We start from the raw sequence: 27283 nt of genomic DNA on the forward strand, positions 1-27283 counted from the left end.
CAGTGGGTCGTAGAGGGTGACCCAGCCGGGGCGTACCCCGACGACGCCATGTGGATCGAAGAGGGGGACCCGGCTGGGCTGCACCCAGATGATACAACATCTCCAACGTCCCTGGGTGGCAAAGGCTCAATCGGCGACAAGGGCGAACTCACCAGCGAGTCCGTTGGGGATCCCACAAGAAGCGGAGGCCCCGAGGACGCCCCAGGAACGGGAGGGGACCCAAGGGAGGCCTGCAAGGCCACGGCATAAGCCTCACGTTGGGCCAGAGTCGACCCTGCACCCGAATAGGATGGATAAGGGGGGGGTGACTGTCGGGGGTGCACATCCGGAACGCTCCGGGAACCAGTGGCCCGAAAACAGAAGAAAGGGAGGTCGAGGACGTTGGCGAAATGCGCCTCGACTTACCTACAAGAGGCGAACGACGCCCTGGGCCCCAGAGGGCGATCGACGGCGGAACCGGAAAGTAGAGGGACCTGCCGGCGATGAAGAGGCCGGGGGACGAGACGACTCCGATCGGGACAGCCATGCCGAAGAAGAGCCAGCCGGTGCTCCCGCCGGGACTTCGGCTTGAGGTGTTGGTAGGCGTAGCAGTCCGTGGAGTTGTGGTGTTCGCCCAGACATCACATACAAATAAGATGCGGGTCCATAGCGGACATCTGCCGCAAATAGGAAGTAAAATTTTTAAAGCCCGAAGGCATAGCACACTGTTCCAGACGCGAAGCGTCGAAAAGGGGGCCTGAAAACAGACCAGAGGAACCGCGTACTCCGGACCCGCGTTGCACGCGGAAAAGAAGGAAACTGACATCAGCGCGCCTGGAGGGACTTACATGACCTCGCTGAGGTCACGTACGTGGACGACGTCAGGGCAGGGTCGTGTGACACCGTCCCCCAGCGCGCGGAAGTGCTGCTGCTGCAAAAAAAAAATCTGGATTCAGTCGGACGCCTGGGGATATTCTAAGTTAAGGAATCTGCGGCTAGATGTCTATCAGATGGTGCATTTCAAAAGGTATAAAATGCCTTCACCATTAAGTGCACAATGTTAAAGTGAGGTTCTCACATATATGAACGAAATAACCGTTGCAAATTGTTCCCGTAGTTTCTTTGTTACACTTCTACCCGGTTCTCTGTTTTTATTGGGCTCCACACTTTGAAATTTATCACAGACTCTGCCGTCAATTCTTCATCTCTACTTTGTAATGCCTTTAAAAGCCAAGTGAGCAAGGGGAAAAAGGAAGTGAAAAACTAGAGAAAAAACAATCAATGACAGATAATGAAAACAAGAGGGGAAAAAAGCAAGGAAATAAGTGAAAAAATGTGAGAGCCTAACTGCTCGCACATTCAGAAAAAAAGCATAACGTAAACGATAACAGGCAAAACGGAAAGCTAGAAAGAACGAGAGCTTTGCAAACAAAATAAGAGATTGAAAGATGCAGAGTTGAATAAAGAGACTGAAAGTCTATAAACAAGATTGTAAATTTAAATTGAAACAGCAAGTGTAAACGCGAGAGGTCAAAGGAAAGCAGAAGACCCAACCAAAGAAATGGACCAAGAATGTGCAGGAATAGTACGCTTCCAGGGCACAGCTAAAGCTCCAGAAGAGGCCTCTGATAAGAACTTCTCATCCTTTCCAACCAAAGGTGGAGGGGAAAGCAAGGAATGTTTCTTCAAAAATTGAGGGCGATGCCATGGGATGCTTGGGTTCCACAAACAATCTCAGGTTTTCAGACAGAGTTTTATGTCCTACCAATCCAGACCCAAATGCCACAGATCATTGTTTATTCTTAAACAAGCGAACTTCTCATCACCCAAGTATCCTCCCTATTGGACAAAGGGGCAACAGTTCCTTTCTGTCTACATTCTTAGGTTTTTCTAAGCAATCTTTTACTAAAGAAAAAGAAAGACAAGGGTCTTTGTCCCAGTCATTAACTTCAGAAATTTCAACAAATGGCTTGAGAATTGCCAATTCAAGATGAAGGGGCTCCATTCTCTCAGGGTCAGCCTTCTTCCCTACAAGATGGCTATTTTTCCATAACAATTTTTCTGCCCCACTGAAAGTTCTTCCAATTCAAATGGGGAGGTGGGATTTATTAATTCACGCTACTTCCATCCAGACTCTCACCTACTACTTGGTGCTTCACACCAAGGAGATGAAACCTGTTGTGTAGGTGCATGAAGTTGGGTAATGGGGTGGTGGGAGGGATTCAGGCTAAAAATAAATGTTGACAATATACTGTTAACAAATCAGAGTGCCTCCCACCTTCTGAAGGATCTGAACATAGCAACTTCCCTCCTTTGGGACTAAGGATTCATTACCAACTATCAGAAGTCATCATTCACACCTTCTCTTTCAATGAGGCTCCTGGGGTTCATGAATGACTCCGTCCAACAGACTCTAAACCTTCCACAGACGAAAAAGACCCTCAAGATAGTGCTTCACAGAAATCTATTGAAAGAACGTCTCCTTGTGATTCCTTGCCAGAGTGGTTGGCCTCCTAGCATCATCAATACAATCCATCTTCCTGGGTCCAGTTCAATATCAAACCTTAGAGAGGCTGAAGGCGGCCAATCTAGGGAACAAATAATAGCAGTATGAGAAATAAGCAGAATGCGAGGAACAATGTCCAAAGCCCTGGCGGAGCTGGTAAAAAATTCCTGGCACTTCTGCAATCACATGGCGGGCTGGAAATAACGATATCTGAAGGATTTCAGTGTGTGGATTCTGGATCTGCTACTATTACAGGTGATCATGGAGAGATAGGGTCCATGCTAGTGGGATCTTTTTGCTTCTTGCCTCAATTCCCAACTTCCCCAATTCTTCAATTGGCATTGGGGTTCCCTTTTCTATGGATCAGAAATACAAATCAGCACTAAAGCAAGATTTTCACAATGTGTTGTAGATTGTCTTCCTCCCGGTTTTGCTCACTGTCGATAATGTGTACATTGCAACAGAGATTACCATACCATACAATGCCATACCATATGCCATACCATATGCCATACCATACAATGACCAGCCATACCATACCAGATTGCATAATGAGAGGCCATAATTGATTGTACCATTACAGACCATACCATACCATACGGCAGGCCATAACATACTATATGACAAGCCATACCATACTATACAATGCACGGCCAATGCTTTACGACAGGCCATACCATTCCACATACTACCATACAATGACCGGCCATACCACACCACACAGTGACAGGTCATAGCGTACTATACATGATGAGGCACTATATACAATGACTGGTCATACTATACCACACTATACACTGCAATGCAATGACAGGCTGTGCCATGCCATACCATACCATACCATACGAGAACAGGACATACCACACCACAGTGTACAATAAAAGGCCAAACCATATTATACTATGACAGGCCACACTATTCAATGACAGACCATGCCATACTATAGCTCTTAAATTTACATCCTTCACACACACATCTGGTGTGAAGGATGTCCATCACAAGCACGGTACAGCCAAAATAACAGCCATCACCACATGAAGAGGCACGTAATAACTGAAGTTATACGTCACACATTGCTGGACAATTTGGAGAACTTTAATATAGTCCACCGCTGCAGGTCTCAAATCTCTGTACCATCTGACCGCTTCGCTACATCTCACAAAGACACTCTGCTATAGGATGATAATTAAAATGCCCATCACAACAAATTTCTCTACTTCTTTATTCCTCCAACCATGACGGCTCATGACCACAATTATACACAATATCTCAGATAGGACAACCGAGTGCAGTAACCAGCTAAATGTATTAAATGAAATACCACAAAGGGACCTAAAGAGATGGTTAAAGCTACCAGGATTCTGAGAACCATAAAAAGGGGTGTCCGTCTCTGGCACTTAACCATCCAATGTGCTGCGTCAAATAACACAATAACTGCTCCTTGGTGGTCATCACATGACATGGAAACACTTCCCACACAGGATCAAAACAAAGACAACATTCATCTGCCCCATATGGTGTAATGTAATACTCCTGTAGGCATGCACTTCAGGCCCTCACATACGAGTACTAAGCAGCATATAGAGGTTGCAATATAATACATTACAATGACAGGCCATAAGCTTCCATACCATACAATTAGAGGCCATACTATACAATGGCAGGCCATCCCATACCACAGCATACCATACTATACGACAGGTCATCTTATGCCATGTCATAACATACTATACAATACCATTCTTTAAAATGACAGCCCATACCATATTATTACCATATTATCCTACCATGCAACACAATGACGGGCCATAGCATACAATGACAGGCTAAGTTAAACAAGCAATTGCAATGCAATAGGTCTCACATTTACGAGAGTTTGAGCTATTGACATTGTAAATGACAATGTCTTGTTTATGTTTTGGTTTTTAAAACCTAGATTAAAAGCATTTTCATTTACAATGTCAATAGCTTAAACTCGCGTAAATGTGAGGCCTTTTGCATGGCAAATGCTTGTTTAAACGCTGAGCCGGAAAGGCAGGCGTTACTTGGACGGACACGCTCCCTTCCATGAATACTGAAACCAGAGGAAGGCTCAGCTTTCGTCCTGCTGGGGGCTCCAAGTACAAGCAGCAGAAAGAGTTTTGGAAAAATAGGCTTGGCAGGGAGCTGTTCTGTGCCCTCAAGGGAATGTAGCGCTCATTCTGCATAACCTTTTCATAATTTATCCGGCGCAGAGGGGTAAATAATGCTCTGATGACCGGCCCATGTCCGCTAGCACCTATGTTTGAAAAGAAATGGAGGTTCAGCTGGCAAGTGAAAGAGCAGCTGCCTGGGATGAGAGTGTGGACCTACTAAACTAAGACTGATATATGAATCAGAGCAGTAAGTGAGACACACCATAGAAGAGACTGAAAGACGTATTTCTGCCCAGGAAAAGCGCATGGACATATAAATGGCATGTTTCAAAATATACAAGTGATTCAAGCTCCTGAAACCTGGAGGTCGGCAGAGAATATTCAGTTTCTATATGCAACGTAATGTCTGTCCTCAAGATGCCCTACTGGTCAAACAACTTGTGCAATTCAGATACTAAACTGTAGAGGTCTTTCAGACCGTCATTTGTTCCAGGCATGTGTATTTCAATCAAGGAAATGTTCAGCTTGGCGGTCTGCTTTCAGAAGTGCTAGGCACATCCGGAGAAGGTGAGGGTCACCTTCCTTCAGGATGTACTAAAAATGACTGTAGTATTGCCTGTCATGATCAGCACCATCCTTCCTGTGACACATTCCTGAAACGCACTCAGTGCACATTTGACCACTGCGGCTCCAGCATTATTGATGCATAGGTATTTTTCGAGCTCTTTACAAGGTTCTCTGTTAAGCATGACCCTAGCAGTGCTAATCAATCATCCAGTTAAGCATCTGTGACCATCATGACCCTGGATCCAGAGGGCAGAATGGGATGTCCTTTGTCACAGGATGACTGGTCCACCAGCCATGGCAATTTTTATGACATCAATCACCTGAATCTCATCCAGATAATCCCCAGACACGTGCATCTTGTCAGTGAAGCGGTATTATCCTGAATAACCAATCAATTGACCTGGAATATCTGCATTGTAAAGTACACCAGCAGCAGTTGTGTGGTACCTTCAGCAAGGAGCACCTGTTCCTCTGGTTCCTCACCGCCCTCCTAAAATGTCTATTGCATTGGATGCACAGTAACGGAGCTGCTGGTGACCTGCAGAGTATATCTGAGAAATCCGTCATCATTCACACCATACGACAACATGGTCCCTACTAACCTTTGAAAAAGCTGTCCTCCATGAGCTCAACCTCCCTCAGAGACAGGCACACTTCCACAACCTCTCCTCTATGGAAAACTGTGCTGTGAGGGCTCTAGCTGAAGACCCCACACTCACCATAAAACAGGCCGATAAAGGCAGTGCCCCAGTAATACAGTCTACCATTGACTATGATGCAGAGTGCACCCGCCAGCTCTCTAATGTTAAATATCACACCCCTATCACTGTTGACCCTACATATAGGTTAGCCGCTCAGATCTCTACCTTAGTCTATGAGGCGAATCTAATGGATGGATCAGTCGGAAGGAGGCCGACTTATTGATTGCCAAGGAACCGAGGGTGCCATATTTCTACACCTTACCCAAAATTCATTAGGGGGTCATCCCTGTTCCTGGCCGACCGATAGTCTCAGGGATAGGCCCTATTTTAGAGCCTCTTTCCATCTTCTGCGACAATTTCCTACAACCGGTGGTCAGGAACACACCATCATTTGTGAGGGATACCACTGACATCTTGAAGATCATTGATGAGTTACCCAATACGCAAGACATTGACCTCCTCATCACCCTCGATGTGGAGGCCCTTTATACAAATATCCCGCAAATGGCAACACTATCGGTGGTTGAGACAGCCCTAGGGACACAAGATTGGCTGTCACCCACCCCCATTTCATTCATAATGGCATGAGCTACCCCGGCTCTGACTGAGAACTTCTATGAATTCAAACAACAGCTGTTCCACCAGAGCCAGGGTACCTCCATGGGAAGCACATTTGCCCCTAGTCTAGCCTGCATCTACATTTTAGCATTTGAACAAGCCAATATCTTCAATGATACCAATCCCTATCACAACAACTTGAAACTGTGGAAACGGTTCATTGATGATAGTCTGATTTTTTTGGCATGGAACAATGAACAAATGTAAAGAATTTGTGAGGTGGATTAACGGACTCAATGAATATCTCCGATTCACCCACACTATTTCTGCCACTTCCATCAAGTTCCTTGACATAAATATAACCTTAAGGTCAGGGAACCTTACAACCTCTTTATACAAGAAACCGACCGAACGGAATAGATTACTTCTATACACAAGCCATCACCCCAAAACCTTGAGGGACAATTTTCCGGTCGGTCAATTTTTACGCATTAGACGTAATTGCACCACAATCTCGGACTACCAGACAGAGGCAAAAGTCTTAGCATCTAACCTTAGGGTCAGAGGCTACCCTGACAGACAAGTCAGAGAGTCTATGAAGAGGGCAAGGAACGACCCCAGGGAGGTGCTGTTAGAAACACACACAAAACCCCCTATTGATATTCTCACATGTGTGACATCCTTCACCCCGGATTCTATTAGGCTCAAAAAGATAAGCCTCAAACACTAGGAGATTCTCAATACTGGAGATTCACAACTCCAAAAACCCAGATTTGCATACAAGAGGACACGCAACCTTAAGGATTCTCTGGTACACAACCGACCACGCAAAAATACAACTGACACCCAGAGAACGCTGTGGGGTTTGCCACCAGTCACTGGACATTACCCCTGCCGGACATGCGTCATATGCCCTCTTACCACAGCAACCAAAGAACTATCACTTCAACAAAATTTCAAATGGACACACAAAAGACACACGAATTGCAACACTAAATAATGCATCTACATGCTTACGTGTCCATGCGGCCTGAAGTATGTAGGCATGACAATGCGCCCTGTAAAAATGAGAATCATTGAACACAGAAGCAACATCCTCTGTCAAAAAGTTACAACAAAAATGTACACCCATTACAAAGACACACCAGATACTTCGGATGACCTAACATGGACAATACTGGAAGCCTTTCCAGTCATTACCAAAACTGCTCTGTTCAGGATTGAACAAAAATGAATACACAGATTTTCCACCCATGTCAGGGGCCTTATTGACGACATCCCCTGGGGAACATTAAACTGAATTGGACTATTCCGCTGAGGTCGTATCATACCTTCACTCTAGACCTTGCTATCTTAGGTCTCATCAGTACCACACCATAGATGTCACCACATCGGTCTTACAACTATAAGAGTTGTCTTCCTACATTATGAAGTAACCCTATGCTTGACATCATTTTTGGGCTCAGATACCACCACCCATACTGACTCCACCAGCCTTAAGAGTCGCCTCAATACCACTCAACCATACAATTCTCAGTAGGGGCACATTATCGACTATACCTGATCCGAGTGCTGCTGGACAAGATATCGTATAGCCCGCCACTGTTATTACTGCATCACCACTGACTAATCTCACGAGCCTGCGCGCTGGTTGGGAGTTTCTCACTAATTAAGATATAGGTCAAACTTCTGTGGGCTGCTAAAATTTCTAACAAATACATGTAAATAGTGAGAATGTGCCTTTTACGCACCCATTACCTTCTACCTACATGCCGAAAACAACCTCTACGGTGGTCAGTGACCTACTATAATTTGGCCGCCAAAACGGGTTTGTACCACTTGCATAACCCATCTAAAACGCTCGTTCTCTGTGTCTAGCTTTGTTGCAGAGGTACAGTCACGTGACCGGATGGTCGCTCTATTTCAATTCCTGCGGCCGACACGCCATTACCATCCCGGTGTCAGCGGCAGGGTAGGTCAGAGGCTAGATAAGTTCATCAACGTCGGTGAGTGCATATTTCCCCTCTCCCCCCTCCCTTTTTTAAACATGAGACTTCAGCGAGTAACGATAACGCAGGCTCCTTTAATATGGCATTTACTCTGCGTCACTGACAGATTGCAATGCGCTAGTTATGGGCTTTTGAGACCCGCACCCCACCTTGAGATTCCACGCTGCTTCCTCATGTGTGCCACCGGCACCTTTTTGGTTGTTGTTGTTTCTCGTTTGGGGGCGTGGCCTCTACCTCCCAGGGACTGTTTTTTGTTATTCTTGTTGGCACTACGCATCTTTATACTCCCTCGATTTTATACAATATTGCACGCACATCGCCATTCCTTGCTAAACCTAAACACAATGGCTGTTTTTATATATTTTTCCCGATTAGGACCCATTTGGTGTCCTTCAAACCACCAACCACTGTTGCATGCCAATGAGCATTCAACTTAGGTGAGTCCTACTAGGTTTGCATCTGTCCTGAATATTATGCTTAATTTGTTTCTACACAATCTATATGTTTCTACCCATGATTGGGTTACATTAATGGATTAAATTCTGTACATTGTTTTTGGAACCCACCATAATCCTTGGTTTATGCATTAAGGGAATCTTTGAATTAAAAATGCCTAACATAAGTAAAGCTCCACCAGATATGACTAGTCAATCATCCCACAGGTGATTTGTACGAGATTGAAACACACTTTAATGTTTGTTTTTACCCTAATCCAGGTATACTATGAAAACTTGGGGTATGTAGTTTTACACTTACCTTCCGGTGTAGATAGCATGACAACGATCCTGAAGAAGTGTCCTATACTTTAATGACTCCAGAGACACAAAACATGTCGATCCTTTGAGAGTAGGGCCCATAAAACTGGACACTTCACGACTAGGTTAGGCCCCTCTCCACCTTTTAACTAGGCAGTTTACCTACAGAATAAAGTTTGGATAGGACTGACTGACCTATTTTAAACTCACCTTTTCACTACATCTACACACACTTGGCCTCTCCCCTCCACTGCACCCACCGGCAGGAACAAAAAGATACCTGATAAAGAGCCCCGGTTTCGGGTGCCCGTCAGGTATTGCAGCGCCGACCTGACGAGGGGCAGGCTCAAATGATGAAGCATTACACCTAGCTTGCTGGGTGTGTGAGGGCCCTAGTTCCAAAAGGAGAATTCTCCCTCCTTCTTGCATACATTGGTGGTTTATCTGTGACCTTAACATGTGTTTCTACTACTTCTTTTAACTTACCACAGAGGAACTGTGTACAACCTTTTGCAAATACAGCTTCCTGGGCTACGTACACTGGACCTCGTTAAACTGGCCCCCAATCCCTCTTTTTGTTGAACATGACCTGCTGAGTATACCTGAAGGTCGATAGTTATCACATGTATGCAGATGATCTTTGTAATAAGTTAACAGGGGGAAGCACCACCAAAAACATGCACACTAAATAGTTTTAGCAATAGGCTGAAGAGGCATATGCTCAATACGAAAACCACCCTCTGCATTGCTTTAAGTATTTACATTTGAACTACGGGCTTCTTCAATGCATGTCACCTAACCTACACTTTCTTGGTAAAATATTTACATAAAATAATAAATGTGTATATATTTGTGCAGATGTACTTCAGCAGTGGGCACATAGCTGTTCAAAAGGGACAAACCGCCATTTAAAAATGTGTTGACCCTTCTATTTTCTAACAAGAACGAATTTTGTTTTTTTGTCAAGCATTTAGCTTTATGTCGAGTTCAAAGCAAATTATGGTACTGTATGACTTAAATGTAATTTACTGCACTTTAATTCTAGAAGGCTATCAACAAAAACCCATTAACACAATTATCTAACACTTTCGCCAATGTGAGATACAAAAAACGTTTTAACACTTTGACAACACTGAAAGCATCAAAATATACTTGCTTCTTACCTGAGATTAGTTTTTAACGCGTTCACTAAAAATTCGTGCAAATCTATTCCTGTTGAATCTGTGTATTCTTGGCTGGAATCTAAACAAAAACACAAGTTTTACTTAAAGCAAATATTACTACTGATTTTCACCATAGTCCTGCTATAAATATAACCATCCACCACCCAAAAATATTTGAAATCGAGATTCCCATGTTAGAGCTAACCTCTACACCGAATCTGAATATATATTTTTAACCTCTTTTCATCAAGGTTTGTACAACTTAAGAGTCATTTGAACGAGAACCTCAGGCAGGTACCATATGAGAGAGAATGACAATTCTCAGATTAACAGGACAGGAGAATCAGGATTTCATTAAAAACGCAGAGGCTAACAATATGCATAATCTTTTACTGCCACTCCAGAACAGCAGCCCCTTTAAAGAACTTCAACCATAAACAACTCAGAACTGGAATTTAAAGTAAATAAATGTCTCCAGCATAGAACGCTCATCCTTTTCTAAATGTTATTCTGCAAAGAAACCTTTCCATCTTCTTCCACCTCCATTTCTACACTACTCTTACTTCCCTATGATTGAGATTCTGCAAACAAAAAACATCTTATTAAAGAAACCAATCACGACACATCAAATCCTGAAAGAAAATCATAATACCACAAAACCTTTTCACAAATTATTTTTTTTATCCCTTCTAAAGTATTTTCCTTTTTTTTTTTACAACATGCTCTTAAAAAAAAGGTGCGGAGGGTGGGATTATGTCAGCCTCCGCGTCTTTAAAGAAATCCTGATTCTCTTGTCATGTTAATCTAAGAATCGTCATTTCATTACAAGACCGGAGGCTACCATTATGCATGTTGAAAGCCCTTTTAACACCACTTCAGACATATGCTCAATCGGTTTAAAATAATGCTTTGCAAAAGTGTCCACATTCAACCAATCTGACGCTTTCAAAATATTCTTCAAACTTCCACCATACCAACAACACCTGCTTGCAATGGCTCCCTGGATCGAGTAAGCTTTGAACTTTTCCATATTCACTCCTGCTTGCTCCATCACACACCTCACCTACCTTGAGATTGTCGTTGTACTTACAGCTTTATAAGGCTTGACAAATTAAATCAATAATTGATGTTCACCATCCCTCCTATTCTCCGCTACTCTACACTCATACTCCTTTTGTCAATCTACCACACACAACTTCTTATCCTGGGTAAAACACCGAAGTCGACAGTCTTCGTTCTCTTCTGAATCTCAAAAAACACACCTTCTGGACAGAAGCACCTGTTATTTATCTCTAAACACTTCACATCAGATACCCTTCTACATGATATCAAACACAACAGAGTCACTACTTCAACAAATATTCTTATTGCTCAAAAACCTATTCATAGGCCAATCAAGAAACAACTTCAAAACCAAATTTACATCCCACATCACATCGTATTGTGCCCTAGGAGGCCTCTTCAATCTCATACTCTTTAATACTCTACAAACCAAAACATTACTACCCACAGACCTTCTTCCTACAAAAGTATGTCCTGCTGAAACAGCTGACAACAATTAATGGTTCTATAGCTCAATCCCTTATTGAACTTTTCCACTAAAAAATTCACTAACTCCACTACAGGAGCCTCCATGGGATCCAAACTCTATTCCACACACTCACGTACCCAGATCCTTCATACTCCTTTATACATTTTCCTAGTGCCCACGATTCCTCGAGTAACACTACAGGCTTCGGCAAAAGTCCCTCAATTGCACTGGATCCCCCAATACCCTTCAAACAAGAAGGTCCAACAGATCGCTCTGAATCAACTGAAGAATCTCTTGGCTTGTTAACCAGCATATCCTCTTCTGCTTTCAATTGAAAAGGAGTGTTTCATGTCAATTCCAGCACCGGCGGGAACCATGCCTGCGACACCCAAAAAGGCGTTACCAAAACCAACTGATATCCTTCTCTCCTCACCTTCAGTAATACCCTCTGAATCATAGCAAACGGTGGAAAAGCATAACCTTTGATATATAACAAAGTTTGCTGAAAGGTGTCTATCGCTGCAGCCCCTGGATCTGGTAACCAACTGTAATACCTCTCCAACTGGCTAGTCAACCTCGTTGCAAACAGGTCTACCTCCAAAGGACCCCAAACCTCTTGTATCCTCCTGAAATAATCTGTCCCCAGCATACAGTCGCTGTAATCCTTCACATACCTGGAGTTCCAATCGCTACCACACTCCGTATTCCCGGAATGTACCCCGCTCTTAAAGATATTTTGTTCTCCAAACAAAACATCTGAAACTCCTTTGCCACATCTGACAGACTCTTCGATCTGCAACCTCCCAATCGTTTTATATATGCTACTGCTGAAATGTTGTCCATCTTCATAAGCACTGTCTGACCCTGTAACTTCTCTTTGAAACTCTTCAATCCATACAGCCCTGCTGTCAGTTCCAGACAGTTTAAATGTAGGTCCTTCTCCTGCCTTGACCAAGCACCACCTGTTACCTGAAGCCCTAGACGAACTCCCCATCCTAATAGTCTGGCATCCGACCCAAGAATAACATCCGGTAGACCAAACCAAATATTGCTCTTACATTCCAAACCTTCAAATCGTGAAACCACCACTCTAGTTCTTCCTTCGCATCCACATTCGACTCTACCTTGTCCCTATACCATAATCCTGTTCTCAACGCATCAGCTTTCAACCTTTGGAAGGATTGATAATGCAGAGGCCCAGGAAAAATCACCTGAATCGAAGAAAATAACCCCTTAATCTTTGCCAAATCCCTCCAGGTCAATGACATCTTGCACAGAACTCTCGACACCTTTTTCTTTATCATTTTCACCTTCTTCTCTGGTAACCAACACTTCTCCAACCGTATCTATTGGAAACCCTAGAAAATCCAGACTCTGAGCGGGTATTAAAATTAACTTGGTTAGGTGTATCAAGAACCACAAACTCTCTAACATTTCTATTACATCTCCAAGCTGCCTCCTCAATTCTACTGCTTCCTGCGACATCGATAGGATATCGTCTAAATATGCAATCAAACAATAACCTCTCTCTCTGAAATATGCTACTACTACACGCATCAACTTTGTGAAGCTCCAAGGTGCTGAAGACAGGCCAAAAGGTTGACACAAGAACTGATATAATTGGCCTCTCCACCTGACCTGAAGAAACTTCGGACTGCATTTCTTGATTGGAACTGTGAAGTAGGTATCGGCTTGGACGGAGGAAGCAATGGACGATTTTACCTAATGTTGCGAGTTTCGGAAGAGCTTGTGACACTCATAATGAATGAACAATGCCGCTCTTGAGGAAACGTGATTTTTGCTATTTGAATGGCAAATGACTTCATCGGATGACATTTTTGACCAATCCCGCTTCGTGTCGCTCGGATATTTGTATTCTTTTAGTTAGTTTTAGATAGGAAAAGGGTATAAAAATTGCCCCCTTGGAAAGAGCACTGTTAGCTCGTTCCTGTGCTCCAGAGATGCTGTTGGACTAACGACTCACGCAAGATCCATTGTACTTTACTTTTCCCCTTAGGTTTTTCTATAGTTTAAGTTAGGGAAATAGGGTCTAGGGAAACTTTCTAATGTTTGAACACTTCTCATGCTGATTTTGATTTGAGCTGACAGTCAAATGTGCCTTTCTAATAAATAAATTTGCTTAATAAAAAATGCTAATAAAAGAATTTAAGCCTTAAAATGCATTTTGCCTTATAATAAAGTTAATAAAATAGATTTTGAAATGACAAGCTGGTCTTGTTTGTTTCCTTGAGTTACCATTAGTTAATCCATTGCCTATGATTCTGACTTAATTAAAGTTTATAAAGTGTTTCTGATTAATTAGGTCATATGATTCAGTTGGCCAAATTATGTCTCGGTTATTTATGGGCCTAGTGTTAGATTTATGAATTATGGGGAGTATCATGATGTAGAGTTGATTATATGAGACTTCAAATCCAACTTCACCAACCAATCCTTTGACTGAAACAGGTCTCTCAAAAGATGTATCCCTTCCATCTTGAAATGTCTGTAAATCAATTACAGATTTAAACTTCTCAAGTCTATCACCGGTCTCCAACCCTCATCTTTCTTTTCTACCAAAAACAAGGTACTTACGAAACCTTTCAAATGTTCCTCTAGCATACATTGCAGGGCGATCTGAAAGCCTGCGAGCTGTTCTTAATTAAGGCGGGGGCTGCGCACGATAAGGAACACTTACTTGACCCAATCTTTTCTAACATTCCCCTCTTTATGGCTAGGCCTGCGTATCCCCTCCCATGGTCAGACCACTTTTTGGTTTCGGCAACTTGGCAAATTGACTCATCGCCCACATCCGGCCATCAGGCCTATTTGGTGGCGAAAAAAACGGCAGGAGTCTGTTTTGGCCTTCTCCGGTCAGCTCGCAAAGTCCTCCCTCTTCTTCCTTTATCATCAAGGAAGTTGCTTATCCAGGGGCTGATTACATCGAGACTAGATTATAGTAATGATGTTTTTCTGGGCTCCCCTGAAGCAACATTTAATAAACTCCAGCAGGTTCAAAATGCTGCTGCTAGGCTGCTTATGGCCGTCCCTAGGATGCAGTCAGCTAAACCGGCCTTAAAGGCTCTGCATTGGCTCCCGGTGCGGGAAAGGGTCACATTTAAGGCTCTCTGCACAGCTCACAAAATCCTTCAGGGGAAGGGCCCTCCCATACTGAGGAACTTAGCGGTGCCTTATAAGGCTAATAGAGCGTTGCGCTCTGATCAGAAACATCTTCTCCAAATCCCCAGATTAAAAAGGGTGCGTACTGGTGGGAGAAGATTTGCGGTCAACACAGCTATGCTGTGGAACGATTGCACTGATCTGGCCTTTGGTTAACTGTTGGCATTTGGACAAGCGCTGGGATGCCCGAGGGTAACTGCGCGCTATTTAAAATTTTAAATAAATAAAATAAATACATTTTGCTCCTTTTTTCTTTTAACATTTCCTTCACCTCATTCTCAGCAATCTCTGCCTGTTCTCGAGACAAGACTAATGCTTTTGGTTCCCCAACCTGAACGGGTTGAAGCACAAAATCTATTTTGAAGCCTTGCACCACATTTAAAACCCAAGGGCCCCTTGTTATTGTCTGCCATTATCCTAGGAATAACCTCAATCGTCCTACTACTTTTCCTTGGGAAGAACCAGAAGTTATCTGCATACTCTTATCGAGTCCCTGGACCAGAGTAAACATTCCCCAAGAAGACCATCGCCCTCTGGCTCCAACCATGCCACAGTTGCACGTCAACCTGTTCACCATTTCTTTACACCTCCTCTGCCATGTCCATTATTTTCGCTAATCTACCCAACACATTCAATAAACGGTCCTGACATTGCTTCAAGGACCGTTCCAGGCCTTTCCGTGGGTCTCTTCCTAACTTAAATAAATAGGATATTAAATCTGGGTCCAGGTTCGGTGTGAAGCAGACCTTATTGTCTATCAGTGGCCTTGAGCACTCGGCTGTCAACATTCCTCACCTCTCTTTCTAAAGGCTTCCTAATCCATTGCTTGATAAACTTAGCAACATGGTCCAGCAGCCACAAATCCGCACTCCTAGGGTGCCGTAATTCGTAAGGGCTAAACATTTCCTCACCTAGAGGATCTTTAATCACAGCCTTTAAGGTAGAAGCTTGATCAATTTTTAGATCATCATTCAAATCATCCTCATGGTCCACATCAAAAATGTACTCATCGTACATTTTCTCTCCTCTCTCTTCATTTCTTTCTTCTAATTCCATATTGTATTCCTCATCGGAAAAATCCTGTGTGCCGCCAAAGACAGTCTTCCTTTGTGAGCCGCCAATGACACCACTTTTTCTTATGAAGTTAACCCCATATTTCCCTTTCTTAACGATGTGCTTAGTCTTTCAAGCTTTTTTGGACAGTCTTCTTTTTCCTTTCATATTCTTCCTCTGAAAAACACCAAACTCCTCCTCTGATTTAACTTCCTTTCTTTTTATATCCATAACAATCTCAACCACCTCTCTTATAGAACTTTAATTTTCACACTGAATCAGCCTTCTTAAACTCCCTTCATCAACTCTTCCCTCAACTACCTGCTGACTAACACTAGCCTCCTCTGAAGTCATACCTACCTCAGCTACACACAAACCAAACTTCCCTTAAACACACTCCTTAAGGACCCTTTAAATATCTTCACAAAAATGTCATGTACTCCCAAGAAATCACCTCAACCGTTCCGCCCGTGCTGTCACTCGCACAGCTGATCATGTTATTATGTGTCAAATCTGGTTATCCAGCTCTCGCACCCGTATTTTCCATTATCTTTGGCTTTATTAGCCCAAACTAAAATGGCCACTGCTATCATGCGAGATTACGGCGGCCAATCCTATTCTCATTCGAGGGCATGACCTCAGCAGCCCTTCATGCCACCCGCAGAGAAACCTGCTCGTCCCTCTTGAGATCCTAAATCCAAGCACAGGAAACCATGCGACCCCCGAGAGCCTCAAAAGTCATGTGACCCCTGAAAGCCTCAAAGAGCCATGCAACCTCTTTACTTTAGCTGCATGTGCCCTCCGCTGCCAACACGAGCTGACAGCGGTTCGCATGCGACCCCCACAGTCCACTTGTAGTTTCTGGACGAATAGAATATTTAGCTAAAGGTGCCCCTTCAGAGGGTTGATGGCTGAAGATAGCCTAGGGCGTTAAGCAAAGTAACAATGTAATACAGCCACTGGGGTAAGCAGAATGACAACCATAACGACATATAGCAATAGTATAATGTGAGTGGTACAAATAAATTGATGTATGTGTTTTGCATGATGAAGGTGCTTAAAAGCAACGCCCTCAAGGTGTAATGTACTTCTGACACTCATATGCTCTAGTGACTGGACTGGCACCTCTGGAACCTGGTTTCTAAGCCGATCTCTTGCACTCAACTAAAAATCTAGCGATTCTGATCAAATCACTTAATGACCTGTGTGTAAAATTGTAATTAGTTTTCAGAGGTAATGCAATTGCAATTATCTGAAATGCAATCTGAAGTGTAAATTCAAAATTGCACAATATAAGACGTGAATCCCAATTTGATCTAACCAATCTTAAATAGTTTTCCCACGCCCCCATTAAAATGCATCATTCATTGCCACCCAACTAGGTTGGTTCCACAGAAATATCAATATATACCTCACAATGAGCAGGTCACCAATATCTTATGTACGTAAAGTAGTTCCATAGCTCAGCTGGCTGAACACCAATATAAAAAAAAACATATGTCAAAGTTTCAATCCTGCTTGGGGTTTATCAGTTTTTAATCTTTCCAAGTGAAGTGCTAACAAGTAGTTCCATAACAGGCGATATGCGCGGATGTTGTAATGGGCAGTAAATCAGTTTAGGGAAGAATATCCATCTCCCCTATGGCGCCTTTATCTGGCCATTATAGTATACAGTGTTCTTGTGCATCTAGCTATCAGGGCACCCCAAGACATCTCAAGCACTGCACTGTGGAGATCTCATTCACTTCTCCCTCGGCGAGCCCTCGATACCAATCCCACTGAGATGAAAAGCACTTTAGATTTGTTGCAGTAGTAGAAATCTGCAGCAAAGCCAAAGAGAGTCTAGCTGCTTATCACAGTCGAGAAATGTGCCATTGCAAAGGAATCAGAGTCACTCTCCGTGTGAGGGATTATTGGTACTGAGGCGGACGAGCATATGATGGACTGCATGCAAGCTTTAAAGATTTCCCAGACAAAGGCATGGGAAAAGGGTATTTTATAAAATGTAAGTTAAAACTATGGCGGTAAATGCACCATTTGACACAGTTTACCCAAATTTCCTCAGGGAGTTTTTTTATTTTTTACAAATTAAGCACCGACCCCTACTGCCAGCAGGGCTTGGCTACTAAACCTATAAACACTGCCAGCAGGGAAAGCAGTCAAGTTATTTATTTTTCTTAGATTTTTTGAAAAGTGCTGTTATGTTGCCTATCTTTTATATTGAAAAAAAGTTTCAAAAAATGCACACGTTGAACTTTCCCCACTTCCCTTAAACACGGATTCTGTCACAATATTTTTACGTGTAGCGTCTCACCTGCATGGAGGGGTAAAATAGGTATACGGCCTAACTAACCACCGAAACTAATATGTTTCTTCCACTGTGGCCTCCCTTCCCTCTAATCCCGTGCAGCCTAATGACCCCTGATTAGGAGTTTTTTTGCTATTAACGTAACCACTCCCGGGTTACCTTTTTTCTTGCCCAGTAACTAATTTTGTTAACAGGGAACAAAGGATTGCAGGTATGGCAGTGCGTTAGTGTACCCTGACCACCCATTTCCTTTCTGGTCCTGAAGAAAAATCGGCAATTTCCATTCGGTTTGAAACATGTAGACCTTGCACATATATTACAGATACACTTGGTCATAATTAAACCTTTATTGTATCGACACACACTGTTTTTATCATTGTCCAGTAGTCTTAAGAATACATTTTTCACATATAAGCCATACCAGGACAATTTTTAACTCACATACTTTTTTTCTTGCATTCATCACTCACATACCCGCTCCACTGTATTCCAGGTGTCGCAGCACACCTTGATGGCACTCGGCTGTCAAGGTGGCCCTGATGATGAAGCATGTCACCGACCAGGTCGGTGAGTGAGGGGTTTATTAAAATCAAAGAAGGACTTTCTTCTTTTTCTCATTAGAATTTCATCCCACCAAAAATCGCCCTCTGAGCCTTTTTTATGGTGGTACTCCTTTTTTGTTACATAGAGACTTGGTTGGCACGCCTTAAATCTATTCCATTGCTAGAATTCAACTATGTTGGATAAACGTTTATACTGTCTCAACGAAGCCCATTGTCTTTGCTCGATTTCTAGCTATGCATCATTTAGGCAAATTAGGAAGCAGAGCAGAGGGGGTACTCAAAAGAAACTGGGAATAACAAGTTACTTAACTTCAGTAACACTCTTTCCGCTAGATATTCTACCTAACTGCAGTCTCCATCTTCTAAAACTCCAGAGGTGCCAGAATGGATCAGGAATCCTTCCTCAGCAGTGCTCCCATGTGTCACTAGGTGGCACTGTGAAGCTTCGAGTTTGTTCCGTATGCCCTGAAAGTTACAAAGTGGAATTACATATATTGTGAAACTCCAACAATCTGATGTCAATTTCTTATTTTTTACTTTTCACGCCCTCATACATAGAGCATGAATAAGGGTGGGTGCCAGTGTGCTGAATGTTAACTTGGGATGTTAAAGACGCTACTCTACAGAACAGGGAGGAGGAAAGGCAGTGAGGAATCTACGATTAGAGACAGTATCCACAAGAAAAATGCATTACAAAAGTAAAGTAACTAGTTCTGCTGGTGAATACTTCTAACCACATATTCCGGACATTAGTATAGATACCAAAGCAGTATCTCTAGGTAGTGGGTCTGTGGAGTGTACTCGGACCAACAAGTCCAGCAGGACCGAGCGATCAAAGTGCCCGTCCTGCTGAACATGGTTGTCTGGCAGACGTTAAGGACAGGCATTCTGTGAGCCAATGCAGTGTTAGCAGCCTGAGCCCTGGTAGAACGGGTTCAGACTTTGCAAGGGCTGCTTCTTAGCCAGTGCCTAGCAGATCTTAATGCAGAGGAATACCAGCCTCGGCTGGGCCCTGTTCTGGATAGCTTTTCTTATTTTTCATGCCACAGAAAAAGTGTTCCGTAGTACGATCGATGTGAAAGCTCAAAGCTCTTTTGAAGTCCGGCCGATGGAGCCTCTCCTCCTTTTTCGAGGAGTAAGGTAGAGCAAAGAACAATGGCAGAGTGATGGATTGCCCAACATGAAAGGGACTCATGATTTTTGCCTAGAAGGTCACCTTAGCTCTCCGCACCAACTTGTCCAGGAAAAAGGTGGTATCCAGTGGTTGCACTAAAAGTACCTCAAGTTCATTCATGCGACGAGCTGGCATGGCCCTGATGAGGAAGACATGTTAAACAAATGCCTCACACGAGTGGAAGCTAAAACAAATAGTGGGGGGAAAAAATCTTTCACATATGGGGTACTCTACCGATAGACCTCTTCACAACATGGGAGAAAGCAAAATACCAAAGCTTCACACCCAGGTATCCAAACCAACGATCAAAAGGGAATGCCCTGCTGACTTTGGTATGGGAAATTTGCATAGGCTTTGCCTCCAATCCCACTTAAACCATTGGTGCTAGAGGGATCCGCGCAGACAACTGTAACCCCAATCCTGATAGCTAATGGGCTAGACAAACATGGTTCTCTGACCTGGTGGGATTGGCACAAGATAGATTTATGACACTGCCAGCGCATCAGAATCTGTTAACTTTACAGAGGAGCCCATGTTTATCCCCCAGAACCAGCCATGCTCCGCTTACGAGCATGGTTCCTGAGGACTCAGAGTTCGGTCACCAACGTCTCCATCTAGGACCTATGGAGGATCTCAAAGAAGCAAGAAAGCATTCCAAAAGGGAAGTGCTACACTGCCAAAAGAAACGGGTACCTGCACTGACTTAACAAATGAGGACTTGGGGTGAGGCTGCACCCAGGATACTGCCATCCTTAAATACTAGACTTGCCTGCTGGACGTAGGACTACCATGCACCTGAACTGTTAAACATGGAATTTCATACAAGCACCTGTCCATTCTATTGCAAGAGGTGCAAGCGCTATGTATTGGCACTCTCAAACAGTTTATCAGATCTTGAATTAAACATTAACCAAAGGGTTGCCCATTTACAAGGCAAAAACCACAATTGATGGACAGAATGCAGAACAATGTCATACATTCACCCCAGTACAGAGATCTGGGCCTAAATCCGTCGGTTTTCTGCACTCCACATCACCCCAGTTCAGACATGGCCACATGCAAATCAGCCTTGACCCTGTGCCTCATGGGAACAGTCCAGCCTGAACTGCCAAGCCATGTCTTTCCTGGACCGGAATCAAGCATCCTAGGACCGGTTTCTGGCTATCAGCCGTCTTCAGCCAGGATAACTTGACTCCAGTGGTGTGGAGAGCATGGTACTCACGTCTGAGCATACCCATCCCACTCGGGGTGACAAATGCAAAAACCACAGTTGATGGACAGAATGCAGAACAATGTCACACATTCACCCCAGTACAGAGATCTGGGCCTAAATCCTTCGTTTTTTTGCACTCCACACCACCCCTGTTCAGACATGGCCACATGCAAATCAGCCTTGCCCTGTGCCTCATGGGAACAGTCCAGCCTGAACTACCAAGCCCTGTCTTTCCTGGACCGGAATCAAGCATCAATCAGCCGTCTTCAGCCAGGATAGCTTGACTCCAGTGGTATTATGCTTTGGGATTTCTGGATGTTATTAAAACTGACATATTCCACAAGATTACTTGGCTTAAAGAACTCCACAAAGTATTGGTATTAATGTGTATGCAGGGGTTGTGGGAGAACCCAGAGACAGCCCAGTTCCCATCCAAAGACTGTAGTGTAGTTCCTATTTTCCCAATAGGTTCTGCGCATTGGAATAACAAGCAGCAGTGTAGACGTAGGACTGAGGTCATCTAGGTCTCTACTGACTATGTTAAACTTAATTTAGGTTTGCGCCAGCTAGCTCAGAGGTCACTGGAAACTTTCTTGAATGAATAGGGAGGGATAAGCTTCCCTGGCTCAGACAAGAAGGGATTCAGTTTCTGACAACCACATAAACATGACAACTTTGCTCCCTCAGAATAAGAGTGTATCTCTAGAGTCGTGTGAAAACAATAGACAGCTATTTCACTCAGTCAGCAGTGCATACTTAGTTTCACCAGAATGCAGAGAAATAGAGAGACAGGCGTTTTCAATAAAAGGTATTATTTATTGAGCAGTCTTCTTTCTCATGCAAGAGAAATGAATTGCCACAATTGCAATACTTAAAGTAAAGTGCGTACAGTAAAAGTAGTATTAGGAAATAATACTGTAAAAGCATTGATATGGTTTCTTAGCCATATGATACTTTAAAATGGATAAAATATATACACACATAAATACATTGACTAACGTACTCAACTGGTGCTTCTAACTAAGCCTACCCCAGTGTACCTGACCTAAGCCTAATACTTGGGAAGGGATGAGTAAGTAGCAGTTTAAGTTAAGTTGGTTAAGATTATTTTTGCCAAGAATCTGCATCAAGAATTCTCTTAAGGGTTTAGTCAGCTCCTTACCTTGGTAATAGAATGTGGGAGGTCTGGTATCTCTTTCCTCAGGATTCGATATCCCAGCAACCCGCAAGGGTAGGCTGGAAACACCGGAGCTGGATTTTCTCGGCTGGAGAAAAAGACAGCGTCTCTCTCAGTGCGTCAAACGGGAGGGGCGGCTTCCGTGGGCTCTTGCATCAGCTGGGCTCTCGGGCAAGTAGATGGCCGCTCTGCTCCAAACCACCGTGTGTTTGCTTAAGGCAACTGTTGGTATTTTATACCTGGAAGGTGCCGGGTTTGACGTAAGGTTGGACATAAGACGTCACTAAGAACTAACAGTTCTTTCTGGACCTCAGGAGTTCTTGTTCAAATCAAAACAAAAGCAGGGGGGATTTCCCGGGCTGCTGGAGGCTTGGTTTGTTTAAAGAACGTGTTGTGCTTTCTAGGAGTCGATGGGAGTAGCCGTGCTGTGCTTTGGACTGCATGGGCGAATGCTGAATATGGATGTGATTCTTATGCCTTTATCAGGATATTATTGTTTATAACCTCACAAGGGCATAAATCGGGAATATCGAATTAGGGTCCTAGATATAAACACGACAAGACATCATAAAAGAAAGGTACTGGGAAATGGTCGCCTACCGGAACTGGAATGATGTTGATCCTCTACTATGGAGGATCGCTTTTTGAAAATAAAAGTTTCTCCTAGTTTAGAGCTGTATTGGGACAACATCACAAAGCCGGAGGATAGGAAGCTCTACTTCCAGCTTAGAGCAGGGTCACTCCCTATAAGATCATTAACCGGTAGATGGGGTAAAGGTAATTCTGAATTATGCCCGGTGTGTAAAAGTGAAAGTGAGACCATTGCCCACCTTCATTTTGTTTGTAGGGCCTACTTAACCCCCCCGACGTGTGTGGCTAAAGGCGATGTGCAAATTGCTAGGCACAAAGAACAGCAAGGTGGCCTTAAGAATAATTTGCACTAATACCTTGGCTGTTATTACAGTCACGTCGCCAAATACTTGGGGTGGGCATGGGCCATTAGAAGAACAAGCATTAGAAATGCAATAGGTCTCGCAGCATTAGAGTTAGTGCTTTTAGAATTGTTAATAGGTTTTTTGTTGTAAATCTTTTGCATTTTATTTTTTTGTAGGCAATGCAAAAGAATTACAAATCCAAAAAGCAATAAGCAAATGTAAAAGCTTTAACTAAAAATCCTGCGAGACCTATAGCACTGTGTGAGGGTGAGGGGTTGAGGGTGAGTGAGGGTGGGGGTGAGTGAGGAGTTGAGTGTGAGTGAGGTGTTGAGGGTGAGTGAGGTGTTGAGGGTGAGTGTGAGTGAGAGTGAGTGAGGGTGAGGATGAGAGAGTGTTATTGTGAGTTAGGGTGAGGGGTTGAGGGTGGGTGAGGGTGAGGTGTTGAGGATGAGTGAGGATGAGTGAGGGTGAGTGTGGGGTCGAGGGTGAGTGAGGGTGACTGAGTGTGAGTTATTGTGAGTGAGGATGAGTGAGGGTGAGTGAGGGTGAGGGTGAGTCAGAGTGAGTGAGGGTGAGGTGTTGTGGGTGAGGTGTTGAGGGTGAGGTGTTGATGGTGAGGTGTTGAGGGTGAGGTGTTGAGGGTGAGGTGTTGCGGGTTATTGAGTGTGAGTGAGTGAGGGTGAGGTGTTGAGGGTGAGTGAGTGACGGTGAGGTGTTGAGAGTGAGGGTGTGAGGTGTTGAGGGTGAGTGTTTGAGGGTGAGGGCGAGTGATGTTGAGGGGGTGAGGTGTTGAGGGGGTGAGGGTGAGGTGTTGAGGGTGTGTCATTGAGCGTGAGGCTGAGGTGTAGAGTGTGAGTGAGAGTAAGAGTGAGGGTGATTGAGTGTTTTAGTGTTAGTGAGGGTGAGGTATTGAGGGTGAGTGAGGGGAAGGGTGATTGTGGTATTGAGAGTTAGTGAGGGTGAGGTGTTGAGTGTTAGTGATGGTGAGGTGTTGAGGGTGAGTGAGGGTGAGGGTGAGTGAGGGGGACGGTGAGGCGTTGAGGATGAGTGAGGTGTTTAGGGTGAAGTGTTGAGGGTGTGGGTGAGGAATTGAGGGTGAGGGAGGGTGAGTGTGGGTGAATGTTTGAGGGTGAGTGATTGAGGGTGAGGTGTTGAGGCTGATGTTTTGTGGGTGAGTGAGGGTGAGATGTTGATGGTGATTGAAGGTGAGGTGTTGGGTGAGGCGTTGAGGGTGAGTGAAGTTGAGGGTTGTTGAGTGAGGATGAGTGAGAGTGAGGGTGAGTGAGTAGTTGCGGGTGAGGTGTTGAGGGTAACTGAGGGTGAGGGTGGATGAGGTGTTGAGGGTGAGGTGTTGAGTGTGAGTGAGGGGTTGAGGGTGACTGAGGGTGAGTGAGGGTGTGCAGTTGAAGGGGAGGCGTTGAAGGTGAGTGAGGGTGAGTGAGTGAGGGTAAGGTGTTGAGGGTGAGTGAGTGATGGTGAGGCGTTGAGGGTGGGTGAGTGAGGTTGAGTTTTTGAGTGTGAGGCATTGAGCGTGAGTGAGTGAGGGTGGGGTGTTGACGGTGAGGTGTTGAGGGTGAGGTGTTGAGGTTGAGCTGTTGAGGGTGAGTGTTGTTGCTAGTTGTTGAGTGCGGATGATTGAGAGTGAGTGTGAGTGAGGTGTTGAGGGTGAGGTGTTGAAGGTGAGGTGTTGAGGGTGAGCTGTTGAGGGTGTACTGATACACTTGTAATTTGTGGCCGAGCCTGTTTGCACGGCCCGGAGGAGGAGGGGGGCACTCGTGTGCTGGTGGTTTTACTGGCCCTGAGCCAGGCTTCTATACGCAGTAGAGCGATGGGCTCTGCGGCGCCACGATAACGCATAGGTGGGAGCTGAGCTGCAGAGCAAGAATAGCTAGGAATGTTACTGAGCTGCAGGTTCTCGGGTGCGTGCAGGGGCGCAGCTTCCGTTGGTGCAGCAGGTGCAGTGGCACCGGGGCCCGGAAGGCTCCACTGAACCCTGGTTATTGCTGTTAATTCACAGTTAAAACAGCAGCTAGGGGCCAGTGTCCGTCCCTGAACTAGACCCAGGGCACACGGGCTAAGCCACTGGGTGCGCGCAATTTTCGTGCACATATAAATGAGTGTGTAGGCGTCAGCTAAGCCGGTTTGTGAATGAAAGATGGGAACATCAAGAGGGTATGAGCTGTGGAGGGCACAGAGACGAAAAGAAAGAGATAGTAGTTGAGATAGGAGAGTGGACAAGCGAAAGAGAGCGAGAGAAGGGTGAGCATGAACAGAGAGGAAGGACGAGGGAGGTAAACAGGTGGATGGAGAGAACACGGGGTGACGTTGAAAACGGGGGGCAAAGCAGGAGATGTAAACATTGGATACACGGGATGACGAGGAGAGCGATATAGGGTGGAGTGGATGAAATGAGAACACTGGAAAGACTAGAGATATATAGATAGGGATGGAAGCGACTATATGGGGACAGGATGAAACTGGAGAGAGACACGGGAGGGAATAGAAGAAGGAAACGGGGCTGAGAAGGCAGCGCTGCAGATGGGGGAGGGGGAAAGCAAGGAGCCGAAATGGCCAGGGAAAAAGAACTACAACATGTACGATGAAATAAATTACAAAAAGAAAATAAACTGACGTCACATGTCATGGAACCCACTTGCAAGAACACGTGTTCGGGTTTAAAGCCCCCTCCTTTCCTCCATTCCCAACACTGAGCTCTGTCTGGCGGGCTTGAACAGCTGTGAGGAGGCCGACCCCTCCAGGAGACCCCGTCCCCCGCTAAAGTGTCACCGAGCTGGGTGATGCATGACGCCTGAGAAAGCAAATTAACCTCAGCCCCCTCTGGGAGTGGTGGGGGGGAGGGGGAGGGTATAGAGAGGGAGAGGAGGAGAGACAGGACAGGGGGAAGCAGCAGAGACACGGCGGGTAAAATAAACAAACAAGCCTTTCACCGTAACACGGCGGGCAGGGGAGGGGGCGGAGAGGGGAGAGGAGAAGTGCGACAGGGGAAATGCGAGACGGCGGGAAGGGGAGGGGGCGGAGCGGGTCTGTGCAGGGGAAGCTGCCTCGGGCTGGGGGTGCTAGGAGAGGAGGAGGGGGGAGGAGAGTAGGGGAGGCACGGCGTTCTAGCAGTGCAGGAAGAGCGGAGCTGCTGAGAGATGCTGGGACTGGTGCTGGGAAACATTTGTGCAGAGCAAGGCTGGCCCATGATGTCCGGGGGCGAGGCGATCCAGGCAGGCAGGGGAGGAGAGGAGGAGGGGGGAGGAGAAGTGCGACAGGGGAAATGCGAGACGGCGGGAAGGGGAGGGGGCGGAGCGGGTCTGTGCAGGGGAAGCTGCCTCGGGCTGGGGGTGCTAGGAGAGGAGGAGGGGGGAGGAGAGTAGGGGAGGCACGGCGTTCTAGCAGTGCAGGAAGAGCGGAGCTGCTGAGAGATGCTGGGACTGGTGCTGGGAAACATTTGTGCAGAGCAAGGCTGGCCCATGATGTCCGGGGGCGAGGCGATCCAGGCAGGCAGGGGAGGAGAGGAGGAGGGGGGAGGAGAAGTGCGACAGGGGAAATGCGAGACGGCGGGAAGGGGAGGGGGCGGAGCGGGTCTGTGCAGGGGAAGCTGCCTCGGGCTGGGGGTGCTAGGAGAGGAGGAGGGGGGAGGAGAGTAGGGGAGGCACGGCGTTCTAGCAGTGCAGGAAGAGCGGAGCTGCTGAGAGATGCTGGGACTGGTGCTGGGAAACATTTGTGCAGAGCAAGGCTGGCCCATAATGTCCGGGGGCGAGGCGATCCAG

At 45.1% G+C, this 27283-nt stretch overlaps 1 protein-coding gene across 9 annotated transcripts in view; it reads right to left on the bottom strand.

Annotated features, from left to right (window-relative positions):
* Positions 1-27283, bottom strand: part of R3HDM1 (R3H domain containing 1) — a 459574-nt gene that overhangs the window by 333184 nt on the left and 99107 nt on the right. For all 9 annotated transcript variants that reach the window (XM_086957295.1, XM_086957292.1, XM_086957298.1 and 6 more), the window contains one exon: positions 10374-10452. In XM_086957295.1, the coding sequence (XP_086813421.1) occupies positions 10374-10452 (79 nt within the window). The remainder of the gene's footprint in view (positions 1-10373; positions 10453-27283) is intronic.

The sequence above is a fragment of the Lissotriton vulgaris genome, chromosome 2_1, assembly GCF_964263255.1.
Source record: "Lissotriton vulgaris chromosome 2_1, aLisVul1.2, whole genome shotgun sequence".
NCBI classification, from domain to species: domain Eukaryota; kingdom Metazoa; phylum Chordata; class Amphibia; order Caudata; family Salamandridae; genus Lissotriton; species Lissotriton vulgaris.